Source organism: Limulus polyphemus, unplaced genomic scaffold (genome assembly GCF_000517525.1).
Source record: "Limulus polyphemus unplaced genomic scaffold, Limulus_polyphemus-2.1.2 Scaffold1950, whole genome shotgun sequence".
Classification (NCBI taxonomy): Eukaryota; Metazoa; Arthropoda; class Merostomata; order Xiphosura; family Limulidae; genus Limulus; species Limulus polyphemus.
In genome coordinates, this window is record NW_013667560.1 from 1 (window position 1) to 22958 (window position 22958).

Consider the following 22958-nt stretch of genomic DNA (forward strand, 5'->3'; position numbering starts at 1 on the left):
AAGATATACTCACTATATTGAGAGTTATAAGTATTAAATCTATAAAGACTTTAAACAAGTACAAAAAGGTCACGTGGTCGGTCAAATTAACTGAGCCTGTATTGAAAGAGTTAATGAACTTCAGTAAGAAAATTAAGATTTCAGGTTTTTCAGAGAGTAGAACTTGAAAACATTTTCCAACTAGAGGCCAAGACCGAATAGTACTTACTTTAATATCATTTTTAGGCGAAATATTTCTAGATTTTTTACAGTTTCCTCCTGATTAGGAACCCTTGATGCCAAACATTTCAATGATTTAACTATTCCTGATAGAGCATCATTTTTTGATTCATTTTTAGCTTCCTTTTTAAGTTCTTCATCAGTCAGGTTGTCCAAGAAAGCAGGAATTACTTCAACAATGGGCATAAAGTACTTTTCAATGGTGTAGACTGTTAACATTTCAAAACACAGTCCAAAAGGTCTGGAAAGAAAAAAAGTTGCTTACCACAATAAACATATAAATACACAGACACAAATAAACGTTGTACACACACACACACACACACATAGTTTATTACTTTGAAACTTGTTCAATTACAAAATACACCAAACACATTATTGATGAGTTTTAATTATAATCATATTAAATTTAATGTATGTATCAGTATTTAATTAAGTTTTATTGTTTTTGAATTTTATTATCCCATGGTGAAAAACTGAGTAGGAGCACGCAAAAGAGATTTTTTTCAGTTTGATTTGATTTCAGTTATGAAAATACTTAAATTCGTGGTTTCAATATGAAATAACCTCGATTGTGGGTCTGAAATGATTTTCATGCAGTTTGGTTAATATTTTAACTGTGAGAAAGAAAACAATCAGGGGATATCAGTGACATTAGGTTTCTAATAACATTTTTATGATTATTGTATAAAAAGAACTGGATTTGTCATACTATTTGTGTGCCAAAGTTCACTCATGCATATAATTGCAGAACAAACTTTATTTATTGTGTGTATAAATGCATAAATAAGAAGCTCTCTCTCTACCATATTAACTTCTTGTTTTCTACTGTCTAGGGTTGGTTAGTTGATCTTATCAACAGATTTGGAACTTTAAATGGATTCAATATTCTCTTAGAAAGGTTTCAGAGTGGGCCAGTACTTTCTATTCCTGTTATTGCAGCACTAATAAAGTAAGTATTATTCTGGCTTTGTTTCATTTGGTGAACTATGGACTTTAGACTTGTATCTGGACTTTATTTGTGATGTGCTAAAACTATCATGTCAAACATTTCTCATTTAATACAGTTGCATTTTCTAAAATTAGAAACTGTTTTTGCTTATAATAGTGTACTATAGCAAAATTTGCATTGTTTTCCTAACATTTGCTTTTATCAGTTTTGTAATTCTTTGATTACTTTTTAGAATTAATTGATTAATAAAATTAACTTTGTATAGATTTACCTAAAACTCTTAACTAATTAAATAGGAGTAGAATACATATATTAAATTAAATATGATTATAATTAAAATTCCATCTACAATTATAATGTGCTATAACAAAGTTTGCATAATTTTCCTAACATCTTCTTTTACCACTTTTGTAACTCCTTTTGATTACTCTTTAGAATTAATTAATTAATAAAATTAAAATATTTTTGTAGAATCTTATAGATTTATCTAAAACTTAAATAATTGGCCTAGTAAGATGCTTGACAGGGTTCGAATTCCTATCACCAAACATACTTGCCTTTTCAGCCAAGGAGGCAGTATAATGTGACAGTCAATCTCACCATTCATTGGTAAAAGAGTAGCCCAAGAGTTGGTTGTGGATGGTGTTGACTAGCTGCCTTCCTTCTAGTCTAACACTGTTAAATTAGGGATGGCTAATGCAGATAGCCCTCAAGTAGCTTTGTGCGCGGACATCATTAGGAATTTACCTTAGTTTGAAGTACCCACATTCATCTTTCACTTGGGCTTCAACTCAACTGTTACCTTAGGCAACATATGGTTTCTTTATGTTGTGTCGGCACATTAACTTCATGCCTATAGCTCTGGAGTGTAATCTTAAAACTCCTTAGTTCTCTAACAAACATTAAAAAGCTTTTAGAAGAAAATGTATGTCTTGTAATGAAGAGTAAAAATATCACATTGATGAAACTTAGTTAAAGAAGTATTGCCACATGGCCTAAAGTATCATTTATTGTTAAAAAATGTTTGTTGAGAAGTCAGTGGAAAAACTGTTAACTATCGCATTTATAGAGAAAATTATCTATTTTAGGTCAAAATATAAGGTTATAGGGAGAGCTTTAAAATTCATGGATTACAGAGCAATACATGGTTAGTGGAGGGCTGTCATTTTGGCAAAATAATTTTCCTTCATCTAACGCATATTTTCAAAGAAATGCTGTTAAATTGAGTTCATGAAGCTCACTTACTCATAACAGTGAAAAAATTATTGTCTTAGATCATTCATCACATTTTGCCTTCCAATTCTGTTTGTCTTTTACTGAAGAAGATTTTAATAAAGCTAATAATTTAGAGACTTGTATAATAATAATAAGTACAAGCTTAAAAAAGTACAATCAAATAACGTAAGTCTTCATAAATATAATTTGATATATAACATTTATCTTGTATTTTAGCAAAGCTACTAAAGCTATCTACTGCCATCCCTTATTCTGAACTACTGACCAAAGGGAAGGCAGCCAGTCAGCAGCACTAATACTACCCATGCCAAGAGATTGACTGTCACTCTTATAATGCACTCACAGCTTAAAGTGCAGGAAATATTCTGCAGTATCACAAAAAATTCAAATTGGCTTACCAACTTCAAAATCCAGAGCTCTACCAAAGGGACAACCTGTGCCCTCCAATTAAAACTTTAAATTTAATACTCCTCAATATAAACAAATTTACATCTCTCAGACCAAAAAAATGACCAAATGAACAACATCAGGATGGACTTACCCTTGGAGTTCGTACATCTGGAGGCCGAGCATATAGCTCTGTATCCGGTAGTAATGACCCAGGAGGAACTGACTCTGATGATCTGGTGGCATTAAATGTGTGGAACCTGATTATCAGATGCAAAATGAAAAAAATCTTTAGTAGATTTATTAAAGTTAGAAACATCTTCTATGTGAAACCCTGTTCAGTGATAAGCACAAGACTTAAGTAACATGGGATTTTTAAGCAGTATTTTTTCCTTAAAAGTTACAACACTATATTTTATCCAAATACTGTTCTGTATTGAAACTCAACAAATCACATACAATAACAAGCAGAAAACGTAATCTGAGAGAAAATAGTTAAAAACCCTTTTTTATTAGTGCCTCTTCAAGCTTTAAATGTTAAGGAAAGACATTTACTGAAAAAAAAACTATTACAGTCTTGACGTAGTCATACAAAAATATCCAACTTTCACATTAGAAAATTTCAAGGTATTTTCCATGTAATACCCCTTATTTCTTTATTCATCTTTAGTTGTTTTTTGATATGTCATGTATTTTTAACAACTTCATTTCTCTGAATAATATCATTTGCTCAAATTACTTTTTTTGTAAACATTTTTGTGTATGTTATCAAAATAAAATCATTCCTATGTTTCAGCCTAATCTCTAAAATTTATATAATATCACACAAATTAAAAACCAAACACACTACTTCAGAAAGCACATGGATATTACTAAAACAAAATAATTATCTTCGTATATACCACCTACTTGCTGTTTGGACTGAGAGCTACAGCTAACATGTCCAAAAGTGGAAACCAGTCTTGGTTGAGCTTGGTGACACAAAGTTCTATCAGTCTCTCTGTGTTCTTCATTATGCACCTCTGTTAAAGGGAAAAAAATGACAGAAAAACTACATCTTTTCTTTCAACTTACATCAATTCATGGTACACCAAGAAGAAAGAACACTGCACACATTTCATCACAAACTAATTAAGACTCAAACCTAATACTTTGATAAATTGCAGCTAACTAATATTTAAAGTTTTTTGGTACAGAGCAAAGAGGCTTTTCTCTAATTTACCCTATTACACTGTATATAAACACCTGTGACCTTTAAAGATACAACCCCAAAATAAGTGTTTTAAAGAATCAAGTTAATTCAGTTATGATAAATGTGTTTATTCCTAGGATGAGTAAATCATAAAGAAAAAATCTGAAATTTACAATTGAGTATATATTACATGCTGAAAGAACTTTTATCATGTTAAAACCTTGATTCTTTTCTCACAAAAGTTTAGATACTAATCACAAATTCAAAAGATTTAAAAATTTGTTGCTTAGATAGTAATAAATATTGAAAGTAAATTGGATATAAACAGTGAGAAAAACACAAATCTTTCTACTATGTTGATTAATGCTTTCTGGATACAAGTTATAACCAATCCAACATAACATTTTTCTATTCAATACAAACAAAACAGTCCAAGTAAACACCAATAATCATTTGTCCTATCAGCAGAAATCTAGTAAGAAATTTTACTTAGGGCTTGTGAATCTAAAACTAATTAGAACAGCAATAACTGCATATCAAGTGGGTTAAAAGTTCAATAGCTATAAATGTCTAAGTGTTCATTCAGTCTTAAAAAATAACATAGAAGGCAGTTATGTTGAACTTTCAACAGTTGCATAGATAACAGAGTATTGCTGTAAAGAAACAGCCACCAGATATAAGAAAATTATTATTTTCATCAGAATGCACATAAATTAGTAAAAAAAAAGTGTAAAAACATTTGACATATCACAGAACAGCAAAAACCTATCCTAAAGTGTTATCCAAATAATATCATATCAGCTTTTTGTTATTAATGCTGATGACATAAAGAAATGTTGAAGAATTACAACACTGCTTCAACAGGTCAGCCTCTGGTTCCTTACCTTGAAAATAATAAGTTAATAAACACGTTACATACACTAGAAATACAACCAGAAGGTCATTTCTAATAAAGCTGCCACAATGTAAAAAGTTGAAAAGCTAATAATTGTTTACACAAACAATTCTCTCTCTCAGTACTACTTTCCCCTTGTAGACAAAAGTAACTTTGAAAAAAACATGTGTCAACAAGTTACTAAAGGACTTTCATGATTCATGATTTTATAATTAAAGCAATATTATGAAGTTATATTCTACTGAATTAGTTAGGGATTGTTTGTGAAATTGTTTAATTTTGAAAATTAAATTTATAGTTTTAAAATATATATATACACATAACTTAAAATTCGGATCAATTCTTAGCTTTATTTGCACAAATCATAAAAAGGTCAGATCAGAATGAATCTGGTCAAGCTTGGTTTACTAAGTATGAAATTTCTTCCCAAATAGTTTATCTTTACATAATTTTTTAACTAAAGTAAATTTTCAAGTGCACTAAAAAAAGTATCTAATTTATCTTATAGTTTTCCTTACAATTTCTCAGAGATACAATGTGAAATACTAAAGTGTATGTAGTTCCTTTTTTCAAAAAGAGAGGTTCTAATATATGTTAAAAAATCATTCATTGTTACTAACCTATATCATAACAGTTTAAGTTATATGCTTTTTTCCTCATCAATACACATTTCATGTTATGACAAGTGAGCTTGTCAAAACATGTTTCATAGTTTTACCAACATTTTAAATTTTGTTTTAACAGTTTTAAATATTTCATCTTATTTGATGTGATATTTCAGATATTAAATTATAGTCAAAATCTTGCTTTCAGGCTAGCATAAGAGTTAAAATTTGTTTTCCGACTTCACAATTTAACAGTTATTAGGTAATTTCAAAAATTATAAACAATAGAGCGTGTGTAAAGTTATGAAAAAACAGTTGGTAAAAATGTTAATTAAACAAAAACAAAACTTGGCAGAAAACCCTTCGAAAAGTGTTAAATATAAATCAGAAAATTCTGTTAATACTGTAGCGGTGTTAAAAAAAGAGAGAGAATAGCAACTGAAGAAAACTTAAATCATAAGAAGCAATGTATTTATTTCTTAAACATGTTATAAAATGGTACTCACCTCTGGAATAACTATCTTCCATACTTCCTGTATATAAATATATTTACTAACATATACAAAATTTTCATGTGCTTCCAAGCACTTTTACCTGTTCATGTTTTTCATGTTCTCATGTACATGTAATGAACACTATCACTTCTACATGACCACTCAATCAGATCAACTTATATCAATCTAACCACAAAATCCCAAATCCATTTAACAACTGTTGGTCATCAATTGTACCTCTTCAAACAGCTATGGCCAAGGGAAAGAAGAAAAAGAGCAACCTGAGAAATAAGATATTAAAAAAAAACTAGGTTCATGTTTGAGGCAATGATTTTCCACCAGTACATTTCTGAACCAAGAGAAAATGTGGACCACTGCAGTACAGACAAAGTAATCTACTTAATTTAGGGTTATCTACTGATTTCATGCAACACAGGAAACTACAGCTACCACTCTAATGTTAGTGTTCATAGATACAAATACTCAGGTTAGACCTATATATATATATAAAAAATGAATCATAATTTTTGTTAAATAAAGATTTACTCCTGTCAGCCTGTCCATAATGCTATATAAGAAAGCAAACATTCTATACCTCTCTCATAACTGTATCTTTACTTACAACAATTTTTTTTGCTGGATACCAGATTTTTGAACACATTGAATTATTTATTTCAAAAAAGAATTTTTTTCAATTATACAGAAAGAGGTTAATGTACTATATATCCATTAGGTTAATTTAATAACACATTTCTTGATATTATTGAATTGAAAAAAAATTCCATTCACTTCTAGGTAATTTTCAAACTTCTGAAGTGCACCCAGAAGACAAGATGGTAAGGTTTTTCGTATATATGTGCGTGTGTGGATTTGCAGTGCAAGCCCAGCATCTGTTATTCTTATTTTATTTTATTTTTTGGGTGTATGAACAAAACCTCTCCAGGAACACACATCTTTTGGAAAACCTGAATAACTATCATCAGCTCCATTCTGAGACAGGATGACCATGAAGCATGTATTTAAGAATAACTCCAAAGAGCTGGCACTGAAATTTGAAAGTCAATTCACCAAAGACATAGGTGAAACATAAACCACAGAATACATATGGAAAGAGAATTCAATTAAACTATATAAACTTTGCTACAGTCAATTAAACCTGAAATAGTAAAAGTGGATTCATGAGAATGCTATCTGATTATAAAGTATTAAAATAGACAATTTACTTGATAATCCAGTTATATTCCTTAAAACAGCACAAACCGCCAGACAAAACTTAATCATTTACCCTAACATGTTTAAGGAACTTCAGTAAACTCGGAGGTCTAACTAATGACTAATAGAAAGCATGAAACAGTATCATTTGCTTCTAGGTTTATTCATTTAACATAATGGACGTGGTATATTTTAATGTGAAACTGAATGTTACAAGGATGACTGGCAAAGAACAAAGTAGGGGAAAAACAATGGTAGGTGGGAATTGAAGTCCAGTCGGTATTTCGCATGTATAACTAGTAGTAAGTTGTAACTGTGTTAAAAAGGTGAGAAATAACTAATAGTTTCCCTCAAATATTTATGTTTTAAACATGAACTAGAATTTAAAAATAAAGTTCTATCGAGTAGAGATTTATCTCAATCAGTGAAATATTTGATGTAAATAAACAAACCAGAATAACAATTGCAAACAAAATCTTTCAATGCTTTTGTGCATTCTGAGCTTAGAAATTATCACTAGTTTCTTATTCAAATTTTACCATTGTGAGTAATGTGCAGTCAGTGTTTGTTTAATGTTTTTGTACTGGTGAAAAACAACAATGAAACTCACGTGAATCTCAAATTTCCATCCACTCATTGCTTCATCTGTTAGTATTTTTGTGAAAGATACTGTAAGACCATCTCTGAAAAATCTCTGACATGATTCACTCCTTGTATCTAAACCTGTAAATTTTTTAAAATAAAATTATTAGAATAAACCTTCCTTTTGAAGCCAAAAAATAATTTCAAATATTTTTAGAAGTTAATACATTACTTTAAGGGCCAATGACAAAATTAATTATTTGTTTTAATCTTTGATATACATTTTTGTGACAAAACAATGCAAAAATTTGTCAACAAAGTTCTGCCCAGCTCATTCCTTGTTTTACTAATTGAAAATTTAGTATTTAGCTGCATGGCTTACTATTTAAAAATCATATGAAATATTTAGTAAATTTTAATAAATGTGACCAAAAATTATAAATAAAAATGCATGGGATTTATAAAATTAAGTATCTCTTGATCAGCTATTTAACTGATTCAGTAATGACTGAACTCTAAATGTGTAGAATACTATAATTGTAGTATGATAATTGATTGCCTATATTATCACATCCTGCATTCACGGTATAAAATTTTCCATTTAACCTCTCTTATGGATGGCAATCAAGATAACTGATGCACATCCTTTCCATTGGTATAATAGGTTAAAGAAAGGAGATAATTTTTAAGGAGCATAATCACACTCCTTCACATTTCTTATCTTTGTCCAAGGAGCACAAATAACAGCACTCCTTAAAATTCCAAGAGTGGATTATAAAAAATGAAAATACCATAAAATCAGCAAAGCAAATATGAGGAATTTAATTTACTTTGATCATGTAGCAAACTTACTTTCAAGCCAATGTGATTTGATGACAAGTGTGCAAATCAATGTACTTTAAGACAAATTGGAGATCAAGACTGCTCTAATTGGTCAACAGAAAGCATTCAACTAGAATACACCCAATCAGTACTGGTCTTACATGAACTTTCACCATGAAAGAGCGGGTGTAACATACAGCTTATTTTGTTATGAAGTGTAGCCTACACGAGACCAACCAATATCATACATACATACACAGGATTTTCCAGTTCGGTTATTTTTGTGCAATGTTATAACGTTTGGTAGCACTGGACAGAAAGATGTATTTTGTGTGTGAATTGATTTTGGCAAACAAAATAAAAAATTAGAAATGTCATAGATGAATACTATGAAAAGAATTTTTCTTCTGAGGAGAGCAATTTGCTCTCCTTGTTAATTTAGGGAGAGCAATTTATAGTTCTCCTTATATTTATTAAAATGAAGGACTAAATAAACAGCTAGTATAATCTTACCATAACATAATAGAAATTACATTTCAGGTAATCATTTAAACTTATTTCCATGCAGTGCATAATTTCACTTAAAGTACATGTAACTATACTTCACTCATTGCCACATCTAATTATATTGTTATGACAGAGGAAGTCATGTAACGCTGCTGGTGCGTTTGGCGCTCGTAGCGTGCGTGATGTTTCTCGAATGATCGGGGAAGTCCGAGATGCCCTTTTCGTTAGTATATAAGCCTGGCAGTGAAAGCCAGCAGTGTTAATGAAGAGAGAGCAGTAGTTACTTTGAGTCCCGTGTAATTTATGATTCTGTTAGTTTTGAGCTAGTGAGCTGTAAAGTGTGTGTTTTGCACTTGTCAAGAGCGAAGTCATTAAGATTGTTAATCACTGTGATTTATAGCATGTATTATAAAAGTTGTTAAGTTTAAAGTGATAAGAAACGTACTGATTGCGGAACTGTGTACTAAAAGTTTATATCGAGAAGGAATAAACTGATTTAATCAAGAAAGGACTTGTATCGTTGAAGATCCTCGGGAAGAATTTTACCGGAAACAAACAAACAAGCAGATACATAACAATATTATAAAATAAAATAAGAACTGTAGTATTTAAGTCTTTACTACAGTAGAACCTTGACATTAAAGGTACCCTTCCAACTGCATTCAAATGCCCTCTATAGCAATGTGCCCTTAATATCTAAAATGAGCCACATAAAGCTGGATTCCATATTGACCATACAAAATTTCTAAATTTTAAGGTCCCCCATTTTTTTGGTGTATGCAGGACACAGGTGTTTGTGAGTTGCACATTGTCATGAGATAGTGTTGTCAACAGGAGGTCTCAGAGGTGGATTAGCTGTGCCCTTTTTCATTATTACTGGTTACAAAGTTTCAAAGTACTTCTCTTCAGAGTTTGAACTGTTAAACATTACACATTTATTTTCTGTGTTTATTTTACTGTCGATGACTGAAGTAGAAATCCGCTGAAAATAAAGCAACAAGTCACCGCTTGTGTCATTAGACAGTTTGTGTGACACTAATACAATACTCTTGAAAGCAACAAAGCACGTGCATAGAAATAAGCCAACTTGACTCCTGCTCTGAGAACATGATGTGATATTTATCAGCTTATGTATCCTAGTGTTTACAATGAAAATTCCCCAGAGTAATAAGACTGCACTTGAATTTATGAAAACGTTTATTACAGTATATGATTTGGAGTCCATCCAATAAACATTGCAAGTGTTTGAATATTGGTCATCTTTCTGGGATGTTTGGAATTTGGCAATATATTGTACAGACATACAAAGATAACTGCCTGCTTTATCAAGTGCCCCTATAAAGAACAAGACTAAAGACACTGCCCTTAATCCAGAATACTAAGGTGTCCATTATTGCAAAACATATCCCACTTAAACTAAAGCAGAGAGTTAACAAAAAGCCACTCAGTGTAAATGTATAAATACAATGTTATCATACCATTAAGCAACATGCATGTGTCAAGTAACAATACAAAAGACATCTCAAAACATTTTACACAACATATACACTCTACCACTTATTCAATTTGTCTTTGTCCAAGATCACCAGTATAATTCAGTAACAGTTGGTAAATCAAATAGATTAGACTTCACATTAATTTTTTAGGTTTATGTATTATTGCTTCATACTACTTACACCACAGCCTCAATTATTAAACCCTTCAAAACTTCAGTTCTCATATGTCATGTGTAAAATTTTTCCACAAAAACTTATGAATTCCAAAGTAACATTAATAAAATGTTGAAAATTATCAGAAGTTCAAATTTTGAATCACTGTTCTTCTTCACACATGCGAATTATATAAATCCAATCATCACTATGTAATACCACAATAACAGTGGTTCAAATATAAAGCTGGGCTATTAGTGAACTGTGATAATCGATTAATTGTCAGGTTCATTAATCTATTACATTCAATTAATTGATTATCATCATAATAATCCAAAATTCTAATTTCAATCAGCTGATTATTTTCATGTGGCATTAATCACTGTAATTGATGCTGACAGATAATTGATTATATTGATTAAACAAGTTAATTGTCGAGCTCTACTTATATATATTCTGAAGAACTGTACTTGTATGTAAGTTTGAATCTTTGTCAACTTTTGTGTAAATTTAAATAGTAAACCTGTGACTTTTTAACAAACCTGCAAGTAATATTAGTTTCTCAAACTGCTTACTTGAACAAAATATCTTTGGTATTGTTATCCTTGATAATTATGACACCAATGATTTACAACTGCTTTTTGAAGCTTTATTGGTTACATTCATTGTACATTACCAAGATATTTTTAAGAGCAGAATATATATATATATGTGTATGTGTGTGTGTGTGTGTTAATGCTACCCAAAGCCACTAATTACCAAACTGAATGTAATCTACGTGCAGACCACACTCTGGCAAGCAGGTTACAGTAGAACAAGACACTTTCTGGCATCTTGCAGATTCTATAATATGCTGTATGGCAAGTTATTATTAATGGAATGGTTGATCCAATCCCGTATTAAGTGGAGATCCTAATAAAGATACTAGTCAGTGTAAATGTATAAATACAATGCTATCATACCATCAAGCAGCTTGCATGTGTCAAGTAACAATGTATAAACACACTATCATACATGCTCCCAGCTTTATGGTATATGCTTACTTGAGCTATAATATTTTTTTAAAGATACACAGGATATTAAGATTTGAGCTAAATACAAATATTATTTTTGAAAATGTATTATCCATCTACTAGTTTCACCACAAAATCCTATTTCATCCTGATTCCTATGATAAATATTTTAAGTGCAATTAAATAACTGCAATAAAAATATACTTTTAACAAAACTCATAACACATTTTGTCATTAACATACCTTTTTTACAAAGGTCAATTGAAGCATCTAAAAGTATTTCTAATTCTCCTTTTGGTAACACAGGAACAACCCACCGAGGCCTGTTTATCATCTCATCCAGTCTAGCTAACTCAGCATGGGGAAAATCTGGTTCTTGACCTTCAAGCTGTTTTTGGTTGTCTGCGTCTTGCTCTTTATTCGATTCATTTTCATCTGGTGGCTAAAGACAGGTTAAACAGATTCAAATAAATGTACAAACTTAACTGAGAGTACCAATTGTGTTCCCTAAATGTGACTGTGGTCAATGTTTTACCTAGTCTCATTGACACTATTTAGTAAGAAATTAAGAAAATTTCATAAAATAGTACAGTAAATTACTTACAAAATCAATATTTCACATTTTTAGTAAGCTTACAAAAACTGCACATTACTCTAAATTTTTGTTAAAGCACTATACTTTTCTTACAACTACAATTTTATTTTATAAAATGTTGCTTAATATTCCCACACGTCTTTCAAAGCTTTTAAAACCTATTTGTGATGACCTAAAAAAATTATTTAAAAATTTGCAATACAGATCACACTTAAAATAAAGCAAAGAGTTAACAAAAAGCAAATTTCCATACGACTTTCACTACTTAACTGTACTTTTTCCAAACTGTTAATTTAGAGGAAATTTTGCCTTCTAAAACAGTAATATTAACATTGTTTTATGTTAAATAAAAATGTCTCTAAAGAACTGGTAAAAGCAATTACACATGAGCCAGTCAACTATAGCATATTTAAAAAAATTAAATATTAGAAACTCTTGTCTGTTTGATGACCTGTTTTTATCAACATATTTTATTTAAGCAAGTTTTGAATTATAAAGTTATAAACTTACTTTGATGGGAACCAGTATTCATGCACATTGTAACTAAATACCAACATATTTTTTTTAGCATTAGCAAAGAGCTTAGTTATGGTTCACCTATCTTTTATGTATTGTCTTAAGTGAAAAAACATTATAACACACAAATTAAAAATACTCACTGGATTGGAATTGGATTCTGTAGTAGTCTGGGGTAACTGAATGGGATTATTATCTTGAGGAGAATCTCCCCAACCTCCTTGGTCCTCTTGCATGACTAGGGTCATGCTAGTTTATAATTTAGGCAAATTTACAAGTTGTTGTCAGAGAAGTAATTCAGACAGTTGAATATAACACATGTACAAAAGGTCCAAGAAATAGCACCACTTTCAATAAAGACAGACAGTGCTAGAAAGAAATATCAACATAGTTTTGGTTTTGTGTGATAATTCAAGAGAAGCTTAGCATATATATCACAAATCATTAGATAAAATTACTCATTACACAATATTAATAATACATAATGAAGTTATTTCTTGTAAATTTAATGATCTAAGCAACATCAACAAACTACCAATTAATAAAAGGATCTAAAGATAAACTTTTATGGAATGCAAGTTCATTGTGCATCAGTTTCACTACCTCACTTGTCCCTGCAACAATGTAAACAAACTCTTACTACTATATTTGTTTAGGCTACAGTATAAAGTTATTGCTTTTACATTCTCGGCATAGTTTGTTTAGAGCTAACAAAATTAATCTGTATATCAATCTTTCATAAATATACACTTCTAAAGTTTCATGTTTTTATATATATATAGGGCAAGTCCTGTATTATCAAGTTCAATGTGTCTGTATAAGATATACTGATCAAGATACATGTATAGAAATTCTTAACTTAATCATTTCTCATATCTCAATTTACAAATAATATTATTTGCTACATGTTGTTCACATACGTTTAGTGAAATATCCTGTTTCTCAGTTAACTTTTCATAAAGTAGGAACTTACAAAAACATCTAAGAATATAGTACACTACAATACACCAGTTGTTTGACTTATCATAGTTTTTTTAAAAATCTTGTATAATATATGTATTTCTGCTTTGATTCTTAGGAAAATAAAAAAAAACAACTATTTTGCTGAAGCTGAATAAGGATTGTGCATATATGTAAATATGGATATAATAGAACAATGAAAAAATGTTTTGGTTTCAAAGTTAAAATTTAAAACAAGTATAATTAAGGTTATGACTACACACTAGAGGTGTTCTTAGCACATGCTCTCCTCTGTCCAATTTTGTAGTCCTGTCACAGCACATTTGTCAGTGTGCAGTACAAGTAGCATGACTTATAATTAAATACATTTATCAGTAAGACAGAAACACATAAACTGGACACTATTACCCAAGAAAAAAACTACAGTGAAAACCATATTTAGCCATTATAGGATTTACAGAACTTAACTTCAGCCATGAAAAATATTAAGAATGGAGGCACCACAGTCACTCTTTCTCACACACCAGAAACAGCAAGATCTGTAATCAGTCTACTTTCAGAAAAGGTTGTGGTAAAACAACTCAGACAAGGCTATTAGCACTAATTTAGCTTTTGCATGGATAAATTCTCCAAATAGAGAATATCAGTTTTCATGAAACCTTTCAAGCTCTGAATCCAGACTGGTAACTAAAAGCTGAATGTGCTCAACAACAATAGGGTATCCTCAAGAGCACATGATACAACACCTCTCTATAACCAATCTTTACTCATGGTTGGGTCACAAACAAAGACAACAATAAAGAACGAGCTTCTGAGAAATAAATTCATACTATAACACCTATATCTACCACACAGTAGTCTAATTCTGTAACTATCATATATTGGTTTAAGTATTCTGTATCTATCATACAGTGGTTTAAATATTCTGTAATTACAATGTAGTAGAAATTGTTTCATGGTTTGCTATGGGTGCTTAAAAATCTTATGATTTTAACGTTTCTTTTGATACAAGTGATATATTCCTATCAAACAGAATTGAAAATTTACCATTTCTTCAGAACTATCTAATCACTTTTCTTTCCACCAAGTTATATACTCAAGCAGTTGTCCTAAACTCTCCTGTAATTAACATGTAAGTTTATTTATTCTATATTACAAACATTAATATGCATTAATATTTGTAAATAATTTGAAGAGCAAGAATGAAATGTGATATATAGTTATGTATACATATACATGCATATATTTAGAAATGTAATTACTCAGCTACATAAAGTCATTATAGCATTTTAAAGCTATGTAGTTATTTACATTATATTTTTAAAATCACACAAAAAATATTAAATCTTTCCAGAATGCTCAGTTTTTGCCCTAATTCAAACCATCAGTTATGACCTGAGTAGATGCTAAAGACTCTGCACAGACCAAGACTTGTACATGTATGTCTAGTTCATCCAAATCATGCAAAGCTGGTGCTTTAAAACTTAGCTACATGTACTAGTGATTCAAGCACCAATTAAATACATACACATACACACACATGGCATAGATCATAAATTATTTTCCATTTGTTGGTGATGCTAAGCTGCTTAGAAAAGCTGACCAAAAATAACTGCTTTAATTGAAGCTAAATTAACTGAATCATTAACTACTTGGGGAATATATATATAAATATATAAAACATATTTCTTTCACACAATAACAGGGGAAAAGAACACTAATACACCCATAGCAGAAGTAAAATTAGACTATAAATAATAAGAGTTGAAACAGTAAAATATATCTGAAGAGGTAGATATTGAGACACACTGTCCAACTAAAAATATATATTGTCCTGTCAAAAAGAGGAAAGCTGTGAGCTTGATCTTCTGTACCTACTCCGGACTTGAATAACATTTCTACATTCATTCTTTATGCATGGTTGGCTCAAATCTAATAGATGTTGTAACCCCCAATGATGTGCTACTCCTACTTCTTCAAATACTTGCATAAACCTCATTGTATTATACTTCCTTCCATTTATATGATAGATTTAATATTTTTTATATATGTATACTCACTTTATTTACATATGTCCAGATTTAATTAATGCAAATCCTGTATCTATTGTAATTACAAATAAACTTTTAACATAAATATTTTCAAGTGTTTACTAGTTTTTTTTTCAAGAAAATATCTATAGTACACACATATACAATCTCTAACTCTAGAATATAATTTCTTATTACTCAATTTCTTTTCTACAGATACACTATAAGCATTATGGTACAATAAAGTACAGTTATAAAATAGGCAAACATACTTTATACTTTACCAACAATATAGAATATAATCCATATCATTCACATACAAAAAAGTGTGTTATTTTACTACACTGGGATATTTCACTGACTATGAATGAACCAGACTCTATAGCTCAAAAGTCTGTAATAAGGGCATGACAGTGAGAACCAATATTGTGTCAAAGTTGAGCAGGTAATCTCTGTACATATGCAACAAACCTTAAAAGCAAAACACTAGAAAAAAACAAAACAAAGTGTCAACATGCTGTGTAGCTCATCATGCACTTTGCAATACACTGCTATCCTTCTTTGTAAAAAGGAGACCTACAACTGCGTACAGTATACCATATAATGTCTCATCAGTCTTGTTAAGTTCAAAGTTCTTACAACAGAACCAGAAACCCTAAATTACTCTTTTGAATACTGATAAGCATTCAAAGGACTTTAATTTTCTTTTTTAAAATCTCCAATACATACTCCTCTCACCAAGGAGGCAAATCCTTTCTAAATCTCCATATCCCAACTGCATAGCTTTATACTTTTTAGTATTAGAGTTGGGCAATTAGTGGTATTTGGTAAATGATTAATCAATGGAAGCATGGTCAAAAACTCTTGAAGAACTTGGTATAACATGAAAATTATTTTCTAAAACCATGCTAAGACAACTTTTCACAAAACAAACATTATAATGAATCCGGAGTCTCTCAGAAGTTCCTAGACTTTTCATTTTCAAAAATAGGGTTGAAAATGTCAATCTTAAAATCATCAAAAATTGCCTTGGTATTAAAAACTTTTATTAAACACCAAAGTTTCCATTAATATTTGTTTGGTTCCTTTCAGGTTTCAGAATAAATCTCACTTGCTAAAGTGAATAAATAACACCCAGCACAGTTTAAGAAGTGTTCATGTCTCACAATTTACTAGTTGTTGTTAAGACTAATTGCTTCAGATGAAGACACTCCTGACAATATTGATTTTTCGTAAGCACCCAATACTTTATCATACAAAAATGTTAATTGAAATTATTATGATGTAGGTGAAAATTTTTTTTAAAGTGGAATTAAAATTGGCTCAGAGATAGGAAAAAGATGTGGTAACAAATGGCATCCAATTTAGGTTAAAAGAATATAACTTTGGGGATCTTGATCATTAGTTATACAAATATTAGAAAAAGCAGCATAGGCCATAAGTTATGTTTTGCAGATGATACTAAACTGCTGAGAAAAGTTGAGTATTTGGAGAATAGTTTCTAGTAATGAATAGCATAAAGTCATGCCATTAACACAGTAAATATAAACAGTGAGTTACAAAGGCCTATGAGGTTCTGGAGTAAGAATTTTTATACAATCTTGGCTTAACCCTACCAATGCTATTTAAGTATAAAAATACACTAAATCCTACAATAAATAAAATAAGGGGACTCAAAGATTGCTGCACTGGCCCTGTTCACAGGTGGACCTTTCATGAGTAGCAAATATAAATTAGGTAAGAGCAAGTTTTAAAAGTGTCAATTTTGTAAATCCACAAGTGGACTTTCCAGAAGTTGGGACTTAATTGAGTAAGGAGGTCTGCTGGGGCAGTTGTCCCAGATGTATCACCTACATGTGCACTACTACATATAAATAACTTTGCTATTGAGTGATCATGTTTTACATCTTAAACTCCTGTAAAGCCAGCCTTCACTACTGCTTATGGCAACACATTCTATATATCAGTCACCTCATTAGAAAAATAAAACTGTCTTAACTTGAGTCAAGCCTGTCTTTTCCAAATATTAATCTCATGTACTCTCATTATTCACAGAATATAGCACAAATAAATTGGATTCCTTTATTCTAATGAACCCACCTACCCGGGTAACTTGGTAAATTTCTATAAGATCACCTTTTACCCTTCTTAGAGATTTTAACATAATTCTTATAACTTTCCATCCCCAGAATCACTGTTGTAGCTCTCCTCTGAACTATTTCCAACAAGTCAATATCATTTCATAGATAAGGAGACAACAACTGTACATACTACATAATACTCCATGTCAGGCCTAACCAGTGTTTATATATAATTAATATCTATAAATACACAATAAAATAATATTAGTATTAACTTATAATCACAGTAAGCTACGTGCTTAAAGTAAAACTAAAAATCAACCTGTTAAAGAGTATAATTAATTAAATATACTTTTCTTACATTCTTACTTATAAAGATTAGAATAAATTGTTTCTTAAGTTGGGTACCCTTCACTATTAACAATATTTTTGTCCATGATCCCAATATCTTATGAGGTTTGACCAGCTTGGAAGATTTAGGTTAGTCCTAAGTACACATATGTTAAGCTGACAATGCAAAGCAATCTATACAATAAAAGCATAATAATCAAAAACAAGAGGGTCGCTCAGTAGAGCACATACCTCCACCACTCAGCATTAATCATATTTGGCTCTCAAAAAATTAAAAAATATGTCAGCATGTCCATCATTATCAACAGATACAGACCTTTATTTGGCAGGACAATGAAGAAGAATATCTTACACATTTCCACCAAGTTTCATCAAAATCCAATCATTTTTGACCAAGTTATAAAGGAAAAATAGTGTGAAAAATCAGTCCCCAGGTTAACAGATAGGAATTTTTCGAATTTTTATGATTGTGCTGTGACCTTGACCCTCCAAAAACTAAACACTTCTAAGTTGGGTCATAGCCCAAATGAAAGTAACAACAGAGAAATAAAAGAGTATACCTAATTTACAGAACACAAAAACTATCTGTTAGTTTCAAGCACTGATTTAATGTGTTGATAAACATCAATATAAGCTTGTAAAAGCAACACTTTACACAACCCTCCCTAAAACATTTTGTGACCAAAGAAAACCCATTAAACAGCTCAACAATGTGACTTCAGAGGAGTGTGGCATCTGAGATAAACTGCTATGAGACATGTTACTGTTTAGGTGTGGAGTCAAGAGGAAGGGCAAAACAAAAAGTACAGTCAAAGACTAGCATTTATGAAGACACAAAATAATTAGTATGAAATTAAATGAATACCTGAATTGCACAATAAATTGGTTTTATAATGAAAATATAACAATGTTAAATGTAATACAAAGAAATCAATATATTATGCATATCATGAATTGTGTCTGACACAACTACTTTTGTCACTGGACAGTACACAGGAAGAAGGCAACAGGAAGCAATAAAGTCAAATATTTTGTAAAAGCTGGATTGTAAATACAATAAGCCTCAAGAAAGTTTAGTAATAATTATAATACTTTGAATGGAAAGTTACAGTAATCGTAAATATCGAAAAGAAAGTAAGTATATAATACAACTAATGATATAATGTCATAACTGCAAATGGAACTTATATATAGCTAGTATTAAATACACATCATAATAGCTTAAGTTAACACTATCACCTTAAACAACATCCAAATGATTGAAAGTGTAGATGGGGAAGTTTTTAAAATGCCATGATATATTGTAACACTTCTAAACCCATATTTGGTAGCAGACATATTGTTGAATTTCCCTCAGAAATTGAATGAATTTTGTGTTTAAAATACTTTACTACTACTTCTATAGCCAAGATACTTTTCAGTCACAATTTTGAGTGAGTTCCCATTTATAATAAATGTGTGATCTAAATTATGCTAACTCAAATGCATTGCCTGTAATTAAAGGTCATTTGCCAAATACTTACCTAACTTACTAATTGATCAATGTATTCTGTAATACCTTAACATCTTCAATACAGTTAAAAATACCCTGAAGTTTAATGTCATCAATTACTTCTACTAATTTACTAATTATGCTCTATCAATATCATTATGCAAGTAAGAAAAAAAAAAGCAAAGGCCCAAATACTGACTACTTAGGCACTCCACAAATAACAAATGTCCAGTCTGACTGGACTCCATTAATAACATGCATCATGAACTTTGATTATCAAATAATTACCTCCGACAATAACATCCGTATGTGTCCAGGAAATACTAGTTAATTAAATTGTAGGGTGGTTGGATGGGAGAAGGCAAAAACATCATTTCCTTCATCTGCAGAACAAATAACATGAGTGAAAAAACATAGATCAGTAAGGTGATATTTCCCTTTAGTGAATCCATGTTTGCTTTCATTTATAGTATCTTACTAAACAATTTTATACACCTTCTATCAGACTCTTCTACAATTTCACCTGTCACATAATTAAGACTAACTGGCCTATAATTTCCTGAGCAACTGTTATCACCACCTTTAAAAATACAAGTAAGTAACTCTAACCTTCAGACACCCATCCAATGTCTATTGACCTTCCAAAAATTAGAGATTTGCATACCTGATCTTTAAAAGTTTTTTTTAACCACCTTTTAAAACGCCGAGGAAAACTCTGTCTGGCCAAATGGCCTTCAATCACCTTATTTGTTTTTATGTTTTGTATTTCTTCTACTGTATTATTGAAATTTTTCTATAATTTCTTTTGTATGCTTATTTATTTACAGAAAATTAAAAGAAAAAAGCTAAATTTTATACTTATCAAGACAGACATTCTCTCTGCAATTTGTGTTTTATTTTACTGACTATATTTAATACAGAAGTATTGATTTTCATTTTATCTAATTAATTTCCCAAAATAATGCCATATGAAAAAATGATGTGGAAATTTCTTTATGTATGGGATTGTACTGTTTAATATCTTTTTTATAATTATTTTGTGGATTTCCATCTTGCACTTACATATCACTGAAAAAATCTGTTTATTCTAAAAACCCAGGATTGTAAATAAAGAATTTATATTATGTCAAGCACATATCTTCTCTATCCAGTGATGACAAAGCCTTTACATTATTATCAGCTGGGTCTATTTTGCCTTACTCAAAATTAAAAGTAGATTTAAATTGTTATTATTGCATTGTGACTTTACAGTGCATATCCTGAACAAATGGTTAATTCTTACTTTTGAGATAATGACTCATTTAAATTCAAATATAATTTACATTTTCTCATTACTGTGTCAAATTTTGCTATTACTCTTAGAATAATTATTTTTGGTCTTAAATGCAATCTTGTAATTTTTGGAACATTTTATTCACTAACAAATGTTAAACAAAACCAGTGTGGAAGCTTTTCTCCAAATAAATATTTTGTTTCTAAGTTAACATATCAAAACATATTTTACCACATGCACTATAGAGTTACAATAACAAGAACTGCAAATAAAGAATCAGTATTTTCTATGGTGGTATTAAAAGACAGTACCACAAATCTAAATACAGATAGAAAAACATAATGAAGAAAAAGATATTTGCATAATGATGGATAAGTCATTCAAGCCATCAAAGCAGTGCTATTTTGCAAGTAGTAAAGCTACTATAATTTTAGGGTATAATCAGATGTATGGAGCACAAGCAAAAAGAGGTAATTCTCTCTTTGTACAAGTCAATAATTAGGCCTCACATGGAATACTATGTACAGTCTTTGGTCTGCTTATCCAAGAAGGGCTATTGACTTATTGGAAAGGGTTCAGAGGAGAACTACTATGATGATTCTGAGGAGGGAAGTATTATCTCATACGGATGGGTTAAGATCTCAACTTCTCTTAAGAAAAGAAGGGTAAGAGGTGATCACATTGAAGTTTACTATAATTATCTCAGGAACTGAGAGGATACAAGCAAGTCCAATTTCACGGTGCTATATAGTGAAGACACTAGGAGAAGAAACAAGTTTAAGATTTGGAAAATATAGGCTAGGCTCCAGTTAAGACAGTTTTATTTTACTAACAGGGTGATTGGCTTATGGAATGAGTTATCAGCAGTAGTGGAGTCCAGCACTGTACATGAGCTTAAGAGATGAATTGATGATTTCCTGAAAAATAAAGGGCTAGTTTAAATTTTCACTTAAGGGCAAATGTGTAAAAATTACTTTGAAGGACCAAATAGCTTCTTGCTGTCTTTATGTTATTGATACTGAGCATCTACAGTTCTACACTAACTCAATGTGTGAAAATTAAAGCATTAGAATGGTAGGAATAATTACAGGCCTTTTTCTGTTGAAAAAAAGAAACTGCATTCAGGCAAGTTGCATTCAATGAGCAAACCAAAACTTGGGTCTTTTAAGTTACAAATTTATGAAAACTTTTTTTTAAAAAAAGAAATCTAAAAATTAGTTTTATAAGAACAATTTATTTTCAGATCACCTCTTGTAGGCCTCGGTGCATGTGAAGGACAAAGCACAATCATATGCAAATTGTATAAAATATTCAAAACCTTAAAAAATTTGGAAATATTAGAATCATTCCTGATTGTTAACTGACACACTTAGGACAGCATTTTCTGAAACTCTTAATTAGTTAAAATAACCACTGACTGAATCAATTGTTTGTCCTTAATTTTAACAAATCATAAGCTTTACTAGAGAAAAGAAATGAAAAATAAAGATAAGTGATTAATCTAATTTTGAAATTTGCCACTTTTAGTATATTCTAAAAGCATATTCTATAGTATATTCTAAGCATTAATAAGATGTGAAGAAATACTACCATGCTGCTCATTACTATTAGTGTGAAGTTTTAAGGTATAATAAATATATATAATTCATTATGTTCTGATAGTCAACATGGTTTTACTAAGGGAAAATCTTCTTGCCTTACAAATCTTTTGACATTCTTTGAAAAGGTTACTGCCTATGTAGATGAGGGTGAGGGTGTAGATTTGGTGTGTCTGGATTTTCAAAAAGCATTTGACATGGTGTCACATAAAAGGCTTGTAAAAAATATATCTCTATAGGTGTGGGAGATAAGTTAGCTAATTCGATAGAAGAGTGGCTGGCTGGAAGAAAGCAGAG

General features: G+C 30.5%; 1 protein-coding gene across 1 annotated transcript in view; it reads right to left on the reverse strand.

Annotated features, from left to right (window-relative positions):
* Positions 1 to 2933: 2933 nt before the first annotated feature.
* The window catches only part of LOC106465453 (probable ubiquitin carboxyl-terminal hydrolase FAF-X), a 23765-nt gene continuing 3740 nt past the window's right edge, over positions 2934 to 22958 (reverse strand). Inside the window, exons 2-6 of the mRNA XM_022393361.1 lie at positions 13020 to 13245; positions 12009 to 12207; positions 7803 to 7915; positions 3704 to 3816; positions 2934 to 3054 (exon numbers count right to left, since the gene is read on the reverse strand). Of these exons, the coding sequence (XP_022249069.1) occupies positions 2934 to 3054; positions 3704 to 3816; positions 7803 to 7915; positions 12009 to 12207; positions 13020 to 13124 (651 nt within the window). The 5' untranslated portion in view covers positions 13125 to 13245. The remainder of the gene's footprint in view (positions 3055 to 3703; positions 3817 to 7802; positions 7916 to 12008; positions 12208 to 13019; positions 13246 to 22958) is intronic.